Source organism: Macrotis lagotis, chromosome 1 (assembly GCF_037893015.1).
Source record: "Macrotis lagotis isolate mMagLag1 chromosome 1, bilby.v1.9.chrom.fasta, whole genome shotgun sequence".
Lineage (NCBI taxonomy): Eukaryota > Metazoa > Chordata > Mammalia > Peramelemorphia > Peramelidae > Macrotis > Macrotis lagotis.
In genome coordinates, this window is record NC_133658.1 from 876,338,970 (window position 1) to 876,355,457 (window position 16,488).

The 16,488-nt window shown below is 37.3% G+C and overlaps 1 protein-coding gene across 3 annotated transcripts in view; it reads left to right on the top strand.

Annotated features, from left to right (window-relative positions):
* The window catches only part of FBXO42 (F-box protein 42), a 103,803-nt gene that overhangs the window by 32,714 nt on the left and 54,601 nt on the right, over positions 1 to 16,488 (top strand). For 2 of the 3 annotated variants that reach the window (XM_074218337.1, XM_074218336.1), the window contains exons 2-4: positions 5,983 to 6,065; positions 10,714 to 10,980; positions 13,846 to 13,962. In XM_074218337.1, coding sequence (XP_074074438.1) covers positions 10,731 to 10,980; positions 13,846 to 13,962 — 367 coding nt within the window. In that variant the 5' untranslated portion in view covers positions 5,983 to 6,065; positions 10,714 to 10,730. The remainder of the gene's footprint in view (positions 1 to 5,982; positions 6,066 to 10,713; positions 10,981 to 13,845; positions 13,963 to 16,488) is intronic. The other variant, XM_074218338.1, reaches the window with a different exon arrangement.

Below are 16,488 nucleotides of genomic sequence, written 5' to 3' on the forward strand. Positions count from 1 at the left end.
CTCCAATCTCTATGCTTCACCTGAGTCCTGTATTTGAATATCAAACCTTCTGTTCAGCTCTGGCCATTCCAACAGGAACATTTGAAATTCCCCTGGTTCATTGAAAGTCCATCTTTTTCCCTGGAAGAGGACATTCAGTTTTGCTGGGTAGTTGATTCTCGGTTGCATTCTAAACTTCTTTTGCCTTCTGGTATATTATATTCCAAGCCCTACAAGCTTTTAATGTAGTTTCTGCTAAGTCCTATGTGATCCTGACTGCAGCTCCATGATATTTGAACTGTGTCCTTCTGGCTTCTTGTAATATTTTCTCTTTTACTTGGGAGTTCTGGAACTTGGCTATAATATTGCTAGGGTTGGTTTTTGTTGGATCTCTTTCTCAGGGGGATCTGTGGATTCTCTCCATTTCTATTTTGCCCTTAGCTTCTAGAATATCAGGGCAGTTTTCCTGTAGTAATTCTTTGAAAATGATGTCAAGGCTTCCTGATCATGCCTTTCAGGTATTCCAATAATTTTTAAATTATCTTTCCTAAATCTGTTTTTCCATATCAGTTGTTTTTACAGTGAGATGTTTTACATTTTCTTCTAATTTTTCATTCTTTTGGTTTTGAAGTATTGATTCCTGATTTCTGGTAAATTCATCAATCTCCCAGAGTTCTATTCTTTGTCTGAAGGATTTGTTTTCCTCAGAGAGCTTTCTTATCTCTTTTTCCATCTGGCCAATTCTGCTTTTTAAAGCATTCTTCTCCTCAGTAACTTTTTTTTAGGGTGTTTTTTTTTTTTTGCAAGGCAAATGAGGTTAAGTGGCTTGCCCAAGGCCACACAGCTAGGTATTTATTAAGTGTCTGAGACCAGATTTGAACCCAGGTACTCCTGACTCCAGGGCCGGTGCTTTATCCACTGTGCCACCTAGCCACCCGGCTAGGATCTCAGTGTGTGAGGCTCTGTCCTCCCTCCTGGTCTGTGAATGAATGACCATAAGTGCCCCCCTCTGCCACGGGGCTGAGATGGGGGGAGCCCTGCTGTTCTGTGGGGGGGGGCCTAGACTGTGATCAGGATCTGAATGTGGTCAGAACCCCAGCTTTCTGTTCCAGGGGCAGAGGACAGAGCTCTGCAGTCTCTGTCTCTTCACTCCCCTCCTTTAGCTCAATGGGCTCATGCCCTGGATTGGGACTGCCTTGGTCACGCTGCTGCTCTCTGCTCGCTGCTTTCTGTGTGCCCTGAGCTCACTCTGGCAGATGTCCCCCACTGTTTCCCCACTTTGTGCCGGGTGCTCCCCAGGGTGTAGGTCAGGAAACTCCCCAGCTGCTGTGAGCCACGGGCTCCCAGCACACCTGGGGCTGCCTCTGGGAGGCTAAAGTTCTTTTGCTCTGGCAGGCCGCCCCTCCAACCCCTGAGAGCAGCGGCTTTCTGATCTTTTCCAGGTTACCTTGAGTAGGAGAACTGCTTCACTGGGTCCCTCTGTGGGTTCTGTCTCTCGAAAATTTAGTTAGAGTCCTTAGTTTATAAGTTTTATAAGAGAGCGCCTAAGATGTGATCCCCTCTAGTTGCCATCTTGGCTCTGCTCCCCCAGGAGTTATTTTCTTAGTGCATTTTTGTACTTTTTTCCTATTTTATCTATTTTGCTATTTAAAGAGTTCCTTTTTTAGTGTATTTTTGTCTTTTTTGCCATTTGACCAGTTCAACCAATTCTGGTTTTTAAGGTGTTATTGTCTTCAGGTTTTTTGTTCCCTTTTTTTCAGTTTTTTTTTTTTAAGATTTTTGCAAGGCAATGGGGTTAAGTAGCTTGCCCAGGGCCACAACAAATAGGTAATTATTAAGTGTCTGGGGCTGGATTTGACCTCAGGTATTCCTGACTCCAGGGCTGGTGTTTTTTTCACTGTGCCCCTAGCCACCCCTTGTTCCCTTTTTTTAAACCTAGCTGTTAATTCTCTTTTCATTTCTTGCATTATTCTCATTTCTGTAAGTTATTCATCAGTTATTATCTCTTTCCTTATCTCTTCCAGGAATTCTTGTTGGGCTTGGGTCCAGTTAGCATTTTTCTTTGAAGTTCTTTGGGTGGCTATTTTTCTGAGTTTATGACTTGGTCTTACCTGCTAAGGTAGTAGCTTTTTATGGTCAAATTTTTTTGTTGTTGTTTTCTTATTTTTCCAGTGTATTTCTTGATTGGGATAGGCTCTGGATAGGCCTCCACCCTGGTGCTACTGACTTTTCCTCTTTATCTCTTAAGTTTTCTTAGGTCAGAAAAATATTACATTCTGAACTTTTTGTTGGTTTTACTACTTTAAAATTTGATTTGAGGTTATGTTAAAGTGATTTGGAGGGGAATGTTGAGAGAGTTCAGTTGGGCTGCTACTCCTAAATTACCATTTTGATATCATCTCTAGCCCATGAAAGAATTGTTAAAATGTATTTCAATACATTTGGTTTCCTTTGTAATTTTGTTTTATTTTATGCATTTAAAAACATAATTCTGAGAAAGAGTTCCCAAGCTACACTAGATTATCAAAAGGATCCATGGCACAAAGGTTAAGTATGTCTTGTGTAGAAGAGAAGAGACCTAAAAGCCTAAGATTGTAGTGTAGATGATGAGAAGTTGAAAAGGAGTGATCAAATACGTAGGAGATAAACCAGATAGGAATGAAAATCCAGAGAGGACAAAGTATTTAGGAGGAGGGTGTTCAGTGGTGTCAAAAGTAGTAAGTAGATGGGTAGGAAGGATTAGAGCCTGGGAAGAAATGATGAAATTTGACCATTAAAAGATCTTTGCTAACTTTGGAGAGAACAGTTTCAGTTGAGATTCCGTTGAAATTAGTATTGCAGGAAGTTGAAGAGAGAAAGTATAGGATGAATAGACACAATTTTTTTTTATTTTTTTTATTTTATTTTTTTTTTTTGCAAGGCAAATGGGGTTAAGTAGCTTGCCCAAGGCCACACAGCTAGGTAATCATTAAATGTCTAAGACTGGATTTGAACCCAGGTACTCCTGACTCCAGGGCCGGTGCTCTATCCACTGCGCCACCTAGCTGCCCCGAATAGACACAATTTTTTAACGAGTTTGGAGAGTTTTTGGATTTACAGCTTGAAGCATGGTAGAGTCTAGTGAAGATTTTTGAAAGATGGGGCAGAGTTGGCATGTTTAAACAAATAGAGAAGGAACTAGTTGATGAGGGAGATGGAAGATTTGGGATGACTGAACTGCAGAAGACCTTGAGAGGGAAGGGGATCAAATGCATATATAGAGAGATATTGATGGGGCCATAGAGAACAGTTACTTCCTTCAAAGACTTGGGGAAAGGAAGAAAGGGGATTTAAGTTGTAGGAAGTGGGAGAAGAGGGAGCCAGTGTTGAATTATCTCAAATTTTTACAGTGAAGTAAGAGGCAAAATTTTCAGTTTAGGATAGGTGAAGGTGGTGAAGATAAGGTAGGGGATACTTAGCTGCAGTTGAGGACTGCAGGACTCAATTGAGGTTGGATGAATATGGATTTGTGAGGTATTCAGTCAGTGAAATGGAGAAATCTCTTGTTTCCTTCAATTTATGAGTAAAAGTGGAAGAGTTGGATAGTGGAAGAAATGAGATCTGACATTTTTTAAAGATAAGAATGGTGGGGCAGCTAGGTGGCGCAGTGGATAGAGCACTGGCCCTGGAGTCAGGAGTTCAAATGTGACCTCAGGCACTTGATAATTACCTAGCTGTGTGGCCTTGGGCAAGCCACTTAACCCCTTTGCCTTGCCAAAAAAAAAAAAAGATAAGAATGGTGATAGGACAAGGGGGCAAAGAATTCAAAAGCAGGGGGAGTGTAGAGTTCATTAAGTTTAGGATGGGGGGCTTCTATCCAAAAGCATTCCTTACCTGGCAGCAGCAGAGACAAAAACTCAAGATAGTAGTTTTGATCCACAGCTGAGAAAATAAAAGCAATTCATTGTGTAAAATGCTAACTAATAATAAACCAAGAGCTCAAATCAGGTATTTGGAGCATATATTTTGCTTTTCCTTTACAGTAGAACTGACAACCAGAGGAAATACAATAGAATTTTAGCCATTTGGAAATACTCAACTATAGTTGATTTTTGTTATTAAAAACAAAAAGTTTAGGGATACATCTCTGTCTATTAAGTATCTAGCAGTTTGCTAATAATAACAGAAATCATGCCAAATTGTTCTATTTCCAGATTCCCTTTGTCATAACATTGACTGCTGGTAGTTTAGCAGCCTCCAGATTTGGAGTGCTTCTGTTACAGTAGATTATGTATGAAACAATCTGGGCTTTTGGTGAAACACCTGCTAAGAGACTGTGTCTCTTACTTTTTTACTCTGTGAAGAACAGCAGCTGTGTTCTAAGTGACAGTGTTTCCATAGTAGAGTAGTTAGTGGTTTTTAATTTAAGATTCATTGAAATCTCCTTCCTTAAAAGAAAAAAGCCCCCCTTCTTTTGGAGAATTTACTTCTGTCTCCTCTTCTGGGAATGAAATTCTACCTCTTCTTCAAAACCCGGCTTACATATCATGTAATATTTTCTCTTGATCCTTCTAGCTCTAAGTCATCTTTTCCTTTGAACTCTTTTAGTTTATAGAAGTTCTTTGTTGAAATTCTTTTTTTTCTTTCTTTAAGACTCAATTCAGAAAACACTTCTGAAGCCTTCTCTTGAGGGCCTTTGCTGTGAAAGTGATCTCTTCATTTTTTCCTACTTTTTCTGGATCTCAACTTTGCCTTCATTATATAGTATCTTGAATCATACTCATTTGTGTACAGGGTGGATCTGTTACCTCCCTCCCTCCCTCCAGAAAGGCTTTTTCTAAAATTCTAATATGTGTAGATATTCAAGAGGCAGCATTATGGAGTGGAAAGAATTTTCTACTGTGAATCAAGAAATTCAGCTAAATTTAGGCTTGATAGAAGCTAAAAACTTTTCAACAATTCAGAACTATTCTTTTTTAAAAATTTTAAAAAATTTTAATTTATCTATTTAAGGCATGGGGTTAAGTGACTTGTCCAAGGTTGCACAGCTAAATAAGTATTAACTGTCTGAGGCTGGATTTGAACTCACATCCTGACTCTAGGGCTGGTGTTGTATCTACTGTGCCACCTAGCTGCCCCCCATTTAGAACTATTCTAAAGTAGAATGGTCCTCCTTCAGAGAAAGGAGGTCTTTAAGCAAAGTGTAGGCAACAATTTGGTGATTATGCTGTAGAAAGAATTTTTTTTTGACGTATCTATTGGACCACAGTGCTACTCAGATTCCTTCCATGGTTCTGGAAGTCTCGATTTTGCCATTGCGAGATCTTGGACAAGGTGAATAGAGTGCAGAAGGTGCTGGTAATACATGCAGTCTTCAGCAACATGTGAGCAATCTTGCTGAGTGCCAAATTAGCAGGAATAAGAGCTTAAGCTAGGAATCTCTTCCATGTGTGCATCCTCCTTCCCCTGTGGGAGCTGCACCTACCCACTGCCTCTCTGCTGGCCTCTTGAGCTATGGCTTCACTAGGCAACCTTTGTCATAGTTGAGGGGAGGGTGTTCTCTGTGCAGCTTGCCTCTCTGCCCTGGTGGCCTCCGCCTCCTTTTCGAAGAATTACTCCAGATTATCTCTAAAAAACCCCTTGTAGTCCTGGTGTCTGCAAGGTGAACAGCTGCAGTCACTGGACCTGGGAAGAGACAGTTTCTAAAACAGTTGTTTGGTACAGAGCAGGGGAAAGTGCAGAGTTTTTTTTGGTGTGTGTGTGTTTTCTTTTTTTTTTTTCCCCATGTTAGAACTTCACATTCTATACCTTTTGAACAGATATCAAAGCACACATTTAGCAAGATGTGGGTAACAGGAGAAACTAACTCTTTTAGAATTAGAATTCATTAATAACTTTTGATTTTTCATCAGCTACACTTTCTCCCATTCCCTTCACCTGTAAGTCATATTTTTATAATAAAGCATAACAAAGCAGGCCTGCAAAACAAAGTCAGATAATATGTGTTGTATTCCACACCCACAGGCTCTCACCACTGCAAAGAAGAAAGGAAAGCCTTTCCATTTGCTTCTCTTTTTCTGGACTAAACGTGGTCATTATAATTGCAGGTATTCATTTTATCATAGTTTTTATTGTTATATTATGGTTCTCTGTACTTCAGTTTACAGCAGTTCATAGATGGTTTCCCATACTTTTTTTGTGTTCTTTACATTCCTTACATAGAGTAGTAGTTGCTCACTTTTATATATTTCTTTAAAGTTTGACATGCTATACCTAGGTTATCTCATTTGATCCTTACAATGACCCTGAGAGGGATGAGCTATTATTATCCCCATTTTACAGATGGGAGCACTGAGGGTAGAAGAGGTGACATGCTTAGAGTCACACAGGTAGGAATTATCTGAGGTGGAATCGGAACCCAAGTCTCCCTGACCCTAAACCCAGCACTATTTACTGTGTCACCTTGCTATACAATAATGTTCCATTACATTTATTTATCAAAGTTTATTTCACTATTTCTCCAAAATAAATAGTCATCTATTTTGTTTCTAGTTCTTTGCTATCACAGATAATACTGCTATAAATGTTTTGTTGTACCTCTTTGGGGTATAGTAGTAGGATCTCTGGGTCAAAGGGACCAGATTTGTCATTTTGTAAAAGCATAATTTCAGATTACTTCCAAATGATTGAATCAATTCTTAGAGACCACCAGCATCTTGTTACTTTTCACAATGAAGTGAATCTATTCCCAGTTTCTTTAAATTGAATATTTCCTTGAATCATCCATTCTTCTTCAAAATATTCAAAAGCTCTTCAGTACAGATAATATTTAATTTGTAGCATAACATTTATTAATTAGGCAGGAAATTATTTTGCAGAGGTAGAGGAAAGTTACGCAGTTGCTGACATGAGTCAGGGGCAGAAGAGTCTGAACCTGGAATGTGTGGATCTAGGTCAGAGCTTTGTTTATCTGCCTCTGTCTCAGAAGGGAGTCCACTATTAAACTTGGCATAACAATCACAAAATCACATGCATCAGGTTAGTCAATTAAAGATCTTAAATGCAGTGTCTTTTTTACTGGCGACTTTTTGTACAATTTGGAGAAAACAAAGGAAATTCATAACTCACAGCATCAGAATGTCTTATGTATCTTCTGAGTGTAAGAAATAATTTCATGATTTAATCAGTGGATTCAAAATGGAGTGCTGTGTAAATTATTGTTGACCATAAAATTTCAGAGTCATGCATTTGGGTGCATCTCAATATTCTTTTTGTGGCAGCTTTGTGTAAGACCGTTATTTAAATATTTTTATATAAATGGAGGAACAAAATTGCCATTTTAGTGAAGGGATTCCTATGGGGACCCATGAACTTATTGTTGTTTTTAAGATAATTGGTTTTCACTTTCTTTTTATTTTACATATTTAAAAAATTTTATTCTGTAAAGGTGTCCCTAAACTCCCAAAGAGTTCACGGCACAAAACAAATTAAGAATCCCTGTTCAAGAGTCATGACATATCTTTGAGGTTTATTTTAAAACTCTAAATCTTTTGAGATTGAGTTTTTTAAAGTTCACTAGTGAAAAACAGTAAAATTCCAATCAAGAGAATCATGGATTTGGAGGTCATCTCTTTCAGCTATTTCATTTTATAGATTTTTTTTTCCATTTTTGCAAGGCAGTGGGATTAAGTGACTTGCTCAAGGTCACACAGCAATGCAATTATTAAGTGTCTGAGGCCGTATTTGAGCTCCAGGGCTGTTGCTCTATCTACTGCATCACCTAGCTGCCCCTATTGATTTCATTTTAAAGAAACTGAGGCTTCAAGAGGTTAAGTGATTATCCAAACTTCAGGTAATAAATGGCAGCATCACAATTCAAACATAGGTTCTCTGATTCCATATTCTATGTCCTTTCCACAATATTTTGATACTCAAGGTAGCATTAAAGTGAAAATCTTAGAGAAATTTTTTATTATATATAATTAACATTATATGCACTATTCATGTTGCATGGTGCCTTAGGAACTATGTTAAGACATAAGAAGCAGTAAATCATGGTATCTAATCCTGAATGAGACCTTAGCAATGATTTTTAGTCCAAATTTCATAGATCAGGAGTCACATTGCCACTTCTGTAATTGCAGATGAAAAAATCTACATTCTCTTTTGTTGGAAGGGCATTTTCAAGGGTTTTCTTTTGACTTGGAGCAGGTTTTTAGACAGGATGTACACATTGATTGGGGATTTCATTCCTGTATGTATGCATCTTGCTTACATAATGATCCTTGTTACTGTATGTGCCTGTGTTTGAATTGTGATGCTGTCATTTATTAGTATCATAGCTTCAAGCTCAAGGAAGAAAAGTTTCCTCATTTTGCAAGGTAGTTTGGGAGTTATAAAATAAGAAACAGATAAGCAGCCACCGTTCTTTTTTTTTTTTTATTTAAGGCAATGGGGTTAAGTGACTTGCCCAAGGTTGCACAGCTAGGCAATTATTAAGTATCTGAGATCACATTTGAACTTAAGTCCTCCTGATTCCAGGGTTGGTGCTCTATCTACTGCAGCACCTAGTTGCCCCCCATTCTTTTTTTTTTTTTTTGAGGCAGTTGACATTAAGTGATCCAGAGTCACACAGTAAGTGTTCAGAGTCTGAGACTGGACTTGAACTCAGGTTCTCCTGAATCCAGGGTCATTACTCTATTCTACCTTGTCACCATTCTTAAAGGGACCATCTTGGTCATGTCCCTGACCTTTCCTGTAATTCCATTATAAGATTGTGTAAGCATGGTAGAAAAATTACCTGAAGTACTTTTATCTTTAAGAGTCTTTATTTGGTTTCAGTAAGTAAATATTGTTTAGACACAATATGGTGTAATGGAAAAAGAATTAGATTTGGAGTTAAATCAATCCCCTCTATTAATTAGAATTGGGTTTGAATTCTGGCTCTGTAGTTATTATACCTGTATGAATTTTTCTGGGCTTCATTTTCCTCATCAGTACAATAAGGACCATGTACTAGATGATCTCCAAGTTTTCTTTTAGCTCTAAATCTTATGATCTTGTGATTAAAATATCTTGTGATTGGATTATTTTGTGGTTGACATTTTCTGAGTGTATTAGAAACAGTAATACACTCTAGTACATTGAGTATGCTTGTTTTCTGTGAGGAAGTATAGGCAAAAGGCAGAATGCTGACTGTTATCCCCATCTCCTCTCCCCACATAGTCTTTAGGCACATATACCCTTTCCACCAGCCAAGGTAAGGTGGAAGATGATTCTTTTGCCACCTCTTTCTTTAGTCCTTTCCTTAGAAGTGTTGCTGGAGAACTGTGTCAGGCATTAAAGTCTTATTTAACCCAGAGTAACTGATTTTTGGTGAAATTCATTCAGAAGTCGTCACTGATTCTTTGATTCCTAATATAGATTTTAAATTTCAAAGTGCAAAGTGAAGCTGTGTATAAGCCAAGTGGGAAAAATATAAATAAAACTTTTTTTTATGTAGTATTTTTTAATATAGTATTTCCAGTGTCCAGTTTTCCAATTACCTGTAGAGATAGTTTACTTTGTTCGTCTTTGTAAAAGTTTCTCCCTCCTCCCTTCCCTTCCCTCTCTCTTAAGACAGCATATGATTTGATATAGGGTGAACATTCCCAATCATGTTAAACATATTCCCATATTAATCATGCTGTGGAAGAAAAATCAGATTTTGAAAAAAAAATTTTGAACTTCACATTATTCTCTCTTTCCTTGTCCCTTCCCAAGACAGTGAGCAGTCTGTTATAGGTTATACATGTACAGTTATGTTAAACATATTTCTATATTAGTCATATTGTGAAAGAAGAATCAGAACTAAAGGGGAAAAAACCATGAGAAAGAAAAATGAAAAAACAAAGTGAAAGGAGAGAAAGTGAAAATAGTATGCTTTGGTCTGTATTCAGACTCCATAGGGTTTTCTCTAGATGTGGATGGCATTTTCTATAACAAGTTTTTTGGAATTGTCTTTGATCACTGTAGCTAAGACCATTATTAATTGATCATTACACAGTGTTGCTGTTCATGTGTACATTGTTCTTCTGGTTCTGTTCAGTGCACTCAGCGTCAGTTCATGTAAGTTTTTCAAGGTATTTCTGAAATCTACCTGCTTTTGATTTCTTAGAGAACAATAGTATTCCATTACATTCATATACCACAATTTGTTCACTCATTCCCCAATTGATGACATTCCCCTCAGATTCCAATTCTTTGCCTCTATAAAAAAGCTGCTATAAATATTTTTGTATATATGGGTCCTTTCCCCTTTTTTATGATCTCTTTGGGATACAGACTTAGCAGTAGCATTTCTGGTTCAGAGGATTTGCAGTTTTACAGACTTTTGGACATAGTTCCAAAGTGCTCTCCAGACTGTTGGATCAGTTCACAACTCTACCAACAGTGTATTAATGTTCCAGTTTCCCTCACATCTTTCTCCAACATTTACAACATTTATCATTTCCCTTCTCTGTCTTATTAGTCAATCAAATTTGCTGTCATATTAACTAATAATGTAAGGTAGTGCCTCAGAGTTTTAATTTGCAGTCCTCTAATAGTGATTTAGAGTATTTTTTCATGACCATGAATAGCTTTAATTTCTTCATCTGAAAATTGCCTGAATAAAACTGTTTAAAAAATAAAACTAATTTCAAAGCTATGACTTTGACTCATATAAGAGCTGTTCCAGAATACAACTGTGTATTTAACTGACTTTTCTCATTGCAGTTGTCAAGGGGAATGCCATGGCCAGTTCCTCGGACAGTGAGGATGACAGCTTCATGGCTGTGGACCAAGAAGAAGCTGGAGTGGAGGGTACAATGGAGCAAGATGAGGAACCCCGCCCTGAACTGGAGGTTGAGGAGACAAGACATAACAGGTCTATGTCTGAGCTACCTGAAGAGGTTCTGGAGTATATCCTGTCTTTTCTCTCACCCTATCAGGAGCACAAAACCTCAGCTCTTGTCTGCAAACAGTGGTACCGACTTATCAAAGGTATGATCTTTGCTACCAAAAACATACTCAATTAGATCCTTGCAAATCTGTCTTTCATTTAAAAATTTCAGTGTCAGGTACTGTTGACTCTTAATTTATTTGGTCTCTTCAGTTACATATTTTCTTTCCATCCATAGGCTAGACCTGTGAGCAATTTATTCAGTATTGATTCAGTCTGGGTAGTATTAGACATAAGAAACTCTTGAATTAGAAACTGGAAGAGACCTTGGAGATCATTGAATCCAATTTTATAGATGAGAAAACCGAGACCCAAAAAGGGGGAAGAAACAGCTTGATCTGATAAATTGTACATTTCTTTCAGTGAGTAAAGTTAGGGATAAATTGAACATTGTCAATTCCAACTTAGACCCTGTTCTTCACTGTCAAAGATCATTTCATCAACATGAAGAAAAGCAGCCTATTCACTATGTCATGATGGTTAGACATGTTCCTGCCTTCTGTTTTCCTCCTACTTTCCCACTAACTCAAAATTTTGTATCGTTTAATATCCAGTGGTTCCCAGACCCCCTTTGTTCAATGTGGCTTAGCAAGATCAGATGAATTAATATTGAAACAAGCCAACTTACTGCATCAAAGCATGAGCATGGCAGTTAAAAGGCTGTGGGAGAGCATTCTCCAAGGAGCAGCAAACAGTCCTAAGACATGTAGTTCAGCTATTGTCCTGCCCAGGTGTCCCAGGCATTGGGTTTCTATGGACAGCCAAGGACAGATCTAGCGAGACTTACCCCCTTGTGTCTCGGTGGTTGTGAGAAAAGAGGGCACCAAAGGAGGGTATTGGCTTGGAAATGGGAAAAATCTAGCTTTCCCCTTAAAAGGAATTTGGGAAATAATGAGACAAGATGGATGTGCATGGAGTTGTTGTCATTTTGATGGGGGGGCTCTAAATATCCTTTAAGGCAGCAGAATCTTAATTTATTATATCTGTTAAACTCAGCCTCCCAGAAAGAAAGGAAACTTTGAAATCCTGCTATGGGTGACAGTTTTTTTTCACTGTCTTTGAAGTGGGAAATTGTTTTGAGATTCTCATCATCTTAAGTCAAGATCCAGGTCAGCTAGCTTCTTGTTCTTTTGAGTTTAGTAGGGTGTCACAGTTTCTGATGTAGTCTCCTTCTGGTATATATAGAGAGTTAAAGAATTTCAGAGTTAGAAAAAACCTGAGAAGTCCTAGTTCCTAAGATATGCCATGAATATCAGGCTTTTTTTTTAATATTTTATTTTTTTGTTTTTCCAACTACATGCAACAGTAGTTTTTACCAGTCATTTTATTTTTTCAAGATTTTGAGTTTTGCATTTTTCTCCCTCCGTCCCTTCCCTTTCCCCTCCCCCTGACAGAAGGCAATCTGATATAGACTCTACATTTATAACAATGCTAGACAAAGAACCATATTGATCATGTTGTGAGAAAGAATCAAATCCAAATGGAAGAAAGAAAACAAAAAAAAAGACATACATAAATCAACTTTAAAAAAATTGAAGATAAAAATATTTGGTTTTCATTTAAACTCCACAGTTCCTTCTCTGGATATGGATGGTATTTTCCCATCACCAATTTTTCAGAATTGTCTTTGATTATTGTACTGCTGAAATGAGTGAGTTCATCATGATTGGTCATCACCCCCATGTTGCTGTCATGGTGTATAGTGTTCTTCTGGTTCTGCTCATTCCACTCAGCATCAGCTCTTGCAAGTCTTTCCAGGCTTTTCTGAAGTCCCATCTGTCATGATTTTTTTTCTTTTTTGTTTTTGCAAGGCATTGGGGTAAATTGATTTGCCCAAAGTCACTCAGCTAGATAATTATTAAGCATCTGTGGTCGGATTTGAACTCAGGTCCTTCTGACTCCAGGGCTGGTGCTCTATCCACCGTACCACCTAGCTGCCCTTCCTCATGATTTCTTATAGAACAGTAGTGATCCATAACATACATATACCACAATTTGCTCAGCCATTCCTCAGTTGATGGGCATTCCAACAATCCTTTGCTACTACAGAAAGAGCTGCTATGAATATTTTTGTATATCTGGGATTTTTGCCTCTTTTCATGATCTCTAGTGGTATTGCTAGATCAAAGGGTATGCACAGTTTTATTGCCCTTTGGGTATAATTCCAAATTGCTCTCCAGATAGGTTGGATGAGTTCACAGTTCCACTAACAAAGTATTAGTGTCCCAGATTTCCCACATCCCCTCCAACATTGATCATTGTCCTTTCTGGTCATATTGGCCAGTCTGAGAGGTGTGAGGTGGTACCTCAGAGATATTTTAATTTGCATTTCTTGAATCAATGATGTAGAGCAATTTTTCATATCACTATAGATAGCCCTGATCTCTTCATCTGAGAATTCAGGCATTTGTTTTTGAAATTCTATCCCTTTTGAGCCATCTTCTCTTTTAGATTTAGACTAGGGCTCCTACTTTTCACTGAACATTTTGAAATTTGCTGTCTTAAAGTCTAGGGTTTACATTTTTACCACTGACAAATCTAGTTTACACACATTTTCTCTAGATTCATCCTTAGTAGCGATGGAAAATGTGGACTTCTTAAAAAGGTAATTTGTGTTTCCTCACAATTCTATCACTTCTCAGTCTTTTTTATTTATTTTCATTTCTCAGTCCTAATGATGAGGAGGGTCAGGATATTTTTGACTTAGTCCTATCTTTCATTTTAACTAACTTTGAACTTGGGAAATTGCTCAAGTTTTTTTGAGTTCAATTTCTTAGATGTAGAAACAAGGAAGGAAGTTCAGCTAAATGATTAATAGTCTTAATCATGTTAAAATTCTATTATGTATCTTTGAATTTAAGTCATGTTATATATCCACTGAAGTATTTCCCTTCATTTGTCTACAGGTGTGGCCCACCAGTGTTATCATGGCTTTATTAAAGCTGTCCAGGAGGGAAACATTCAGTGGGAGAGTCGAACCTATCCCTATCCTGGAACCCCCATCACTCAACGGTTCTCACATAGTAAGTCCTTAACTAAAAAAAATAAGAGAATAGTGCTTCCTTTTCTAGAATTTAATGTTGTTCCAGAGGCTGCCTCAGTTTACAGGTTTTGTTTATAGTAAGGAGCACATGAAACGAGAACTTTCTGTTTTTGTTGAGTGAAAAAAGACCATGTGCCTGACTTTCCCTTCTTTTGCTTTACTTCAGTGACATGCTCCATTTGTTTCATGGACTCCCCTAGTACTTTTCTGCTGAAGAGCTTATAGGTTTAGTTGTTTAAGATTTTAAAACCTTTCCCATTATAAACATTGACAAAATACAAAGAACATATTTGAGGATATTTTTGAGGCTTTTTTATGTAAACAAAGTTTAATACAGTCACTAAGGTATGTTTAGAAGCAACTGCTGAATAGAACTGAATCAACATTAAGGTTTTGACTATACAAAGAGAAGAGTATAAGTGAAATTTAAAAGTAGTTAAAAGTAAACTTGAACTAGATAATCTATAAATAAGGAATGATCCCTAATCAGAACTTCATATGAACCAGAGCTGATTAGTTAGTGATCCTCAGAACTCTGTGGTCTACTTATAGAACTTTGTCAAGAGTTGTAGAACAGACTAGACAGGAACATAGAAGTATTAGGAAGCCTCAAATTGTATAAGGTAACATTTGTGAACTCTGCTAGAAGAAGAGTGTAGTGGAGAAAACTTGATTTAAATCTTTACCATTTCCTAAGCATCTGTGAGTACCCATATGGATTCTGGTATTTTTATGAGTGAGAACTATAGTCTTCATTTTTAGAGCTTCAGTGCTATAATATACTTTGGGGGAAAGAAGTCATTTTGTGTATTATATTTATTAAATTTTGAATGAAATTATTGTAGTTAAAGCTAATAAATCTTTAGTATTTTATTTAGTATATATGAGAATTTTATATATACATTTTTGTATACAGATGATATTTTTTCTTGAAGGCATATGGAACTAAGTTACTGTTTTGAAAAAATATTTAAGTCTTGAATTTCTTGGCAGAGGAGGGAGCAAGCTTAGATTCTGAAGTAAAGAATTAGTCAATTTTTTGTGGAATCACATAAGACAAAGAATCCAAAAGATGTATACCTGTTTTTCCTAGCACTGTGGTAGGGACATTGTAAGCGCTCAATAAAACCTTTTTGATCAATTAATTGATTTTCTGGTCATTAGCAAGTAAGGCTACTCTTTTCATCTTTTAAGCAAATCATAGGTTATTCATAGACATTGATAAGAAGAATTAGATTTAGTTATTCTTATTATCCATACTTAGGAAACAAAATTGAAAAATCAGGTTATGTTGCTCTAAGAAATGGAGTCAAGTATTCCATATTCTCTTCTCTGTCCCATTCTGCTTTTAGCCCTGTTGGTTATTAATTCTCTTGGGAACAGAGTTTTGTCTTAAATATGTAAATAAACTCTTAGTGTATTTTAGGATATGAGCCTTCCAAAATCCTAAATGTTTCATACCCTTTTAGACATGATTTATTAAATGAATCTAGAACCCAGAAACATTTAGCAAAAACTCCTAGCCTTATAAAGCTTCATGGTGTTTCTTCATGGGTCATCTTCAAAATTATACCAGATGACCCATGAAGAAACATGTAGCTTTATAAGGCTAGGAATTTTTTTTATTCTTTCTTCTGTGGTTCCATTGTAAAACTTCTCATCCTCCCTTTTCCTTGAGTAGCCTTCCCTTGCTTACCCTCCCCTTCCCCTGCTTTTGAAACCTTCTGAGGTATGGGACAGAAATTTGCTGGTCCTTGGGGAGGAAGCGTGTTAAATATTGAGTGGGACAGAAGGACTGGGTGAAGAGAGCAGTTAAATAAACAGCATATGGGCCTTAAATAATCTTAGAACTAGGAAGGACTTCTGAGGATCCTTTAATCCAACTTATATTTGAGCAGAAATAACCTTTGTAGTATTCTGGGCTAGTGGTGAACTTTCAGTTTTTTTCTAGAAAATCTTCAGTATTTTGGTACTTACCAACTCCAAAAGTAGTCTTTTACTTTTGGACAAAATGGGGCATTTTCTCTCATATCAGACTGAAATTTGCCTCTCAGCAGCTTCCCCTTTGTTCTACCCCATGAGACAAGCAGATTTTTTTCTCCCTTTCATATAACGGTGCTTCAGAAGCATCAAGACAACTTGGCATGTTCCCTGTCAGTCTTCAGCCTGAAGAACTGTAGTTTTTTCAGCTGCTGTCTTGTGACTTGGCTGCCAGGACCCTTAGTTACTTGGATATACTCCTCTAGAGATGGTCTGGTTTATCAGTGCTTCAGACTGTAGTGTATATTGGTTAGAAAGGAGATAGATTGAATTTAATTGAGAGTAGCTTTAGAGATGGAACAGACTCTCAAAGCTGTTAAATCCAACCTTGCTCACTGTCATTTATGTGAAATATAGGTGAAATTGTATTTGATCCCAGATGTCCTGACTTCAAGGCCAGTTTACTAGTAGAGGAAGTGGGTGCAGACATGCCCCTCTGAATTACCTGTCATAATAAGAGTCAGTT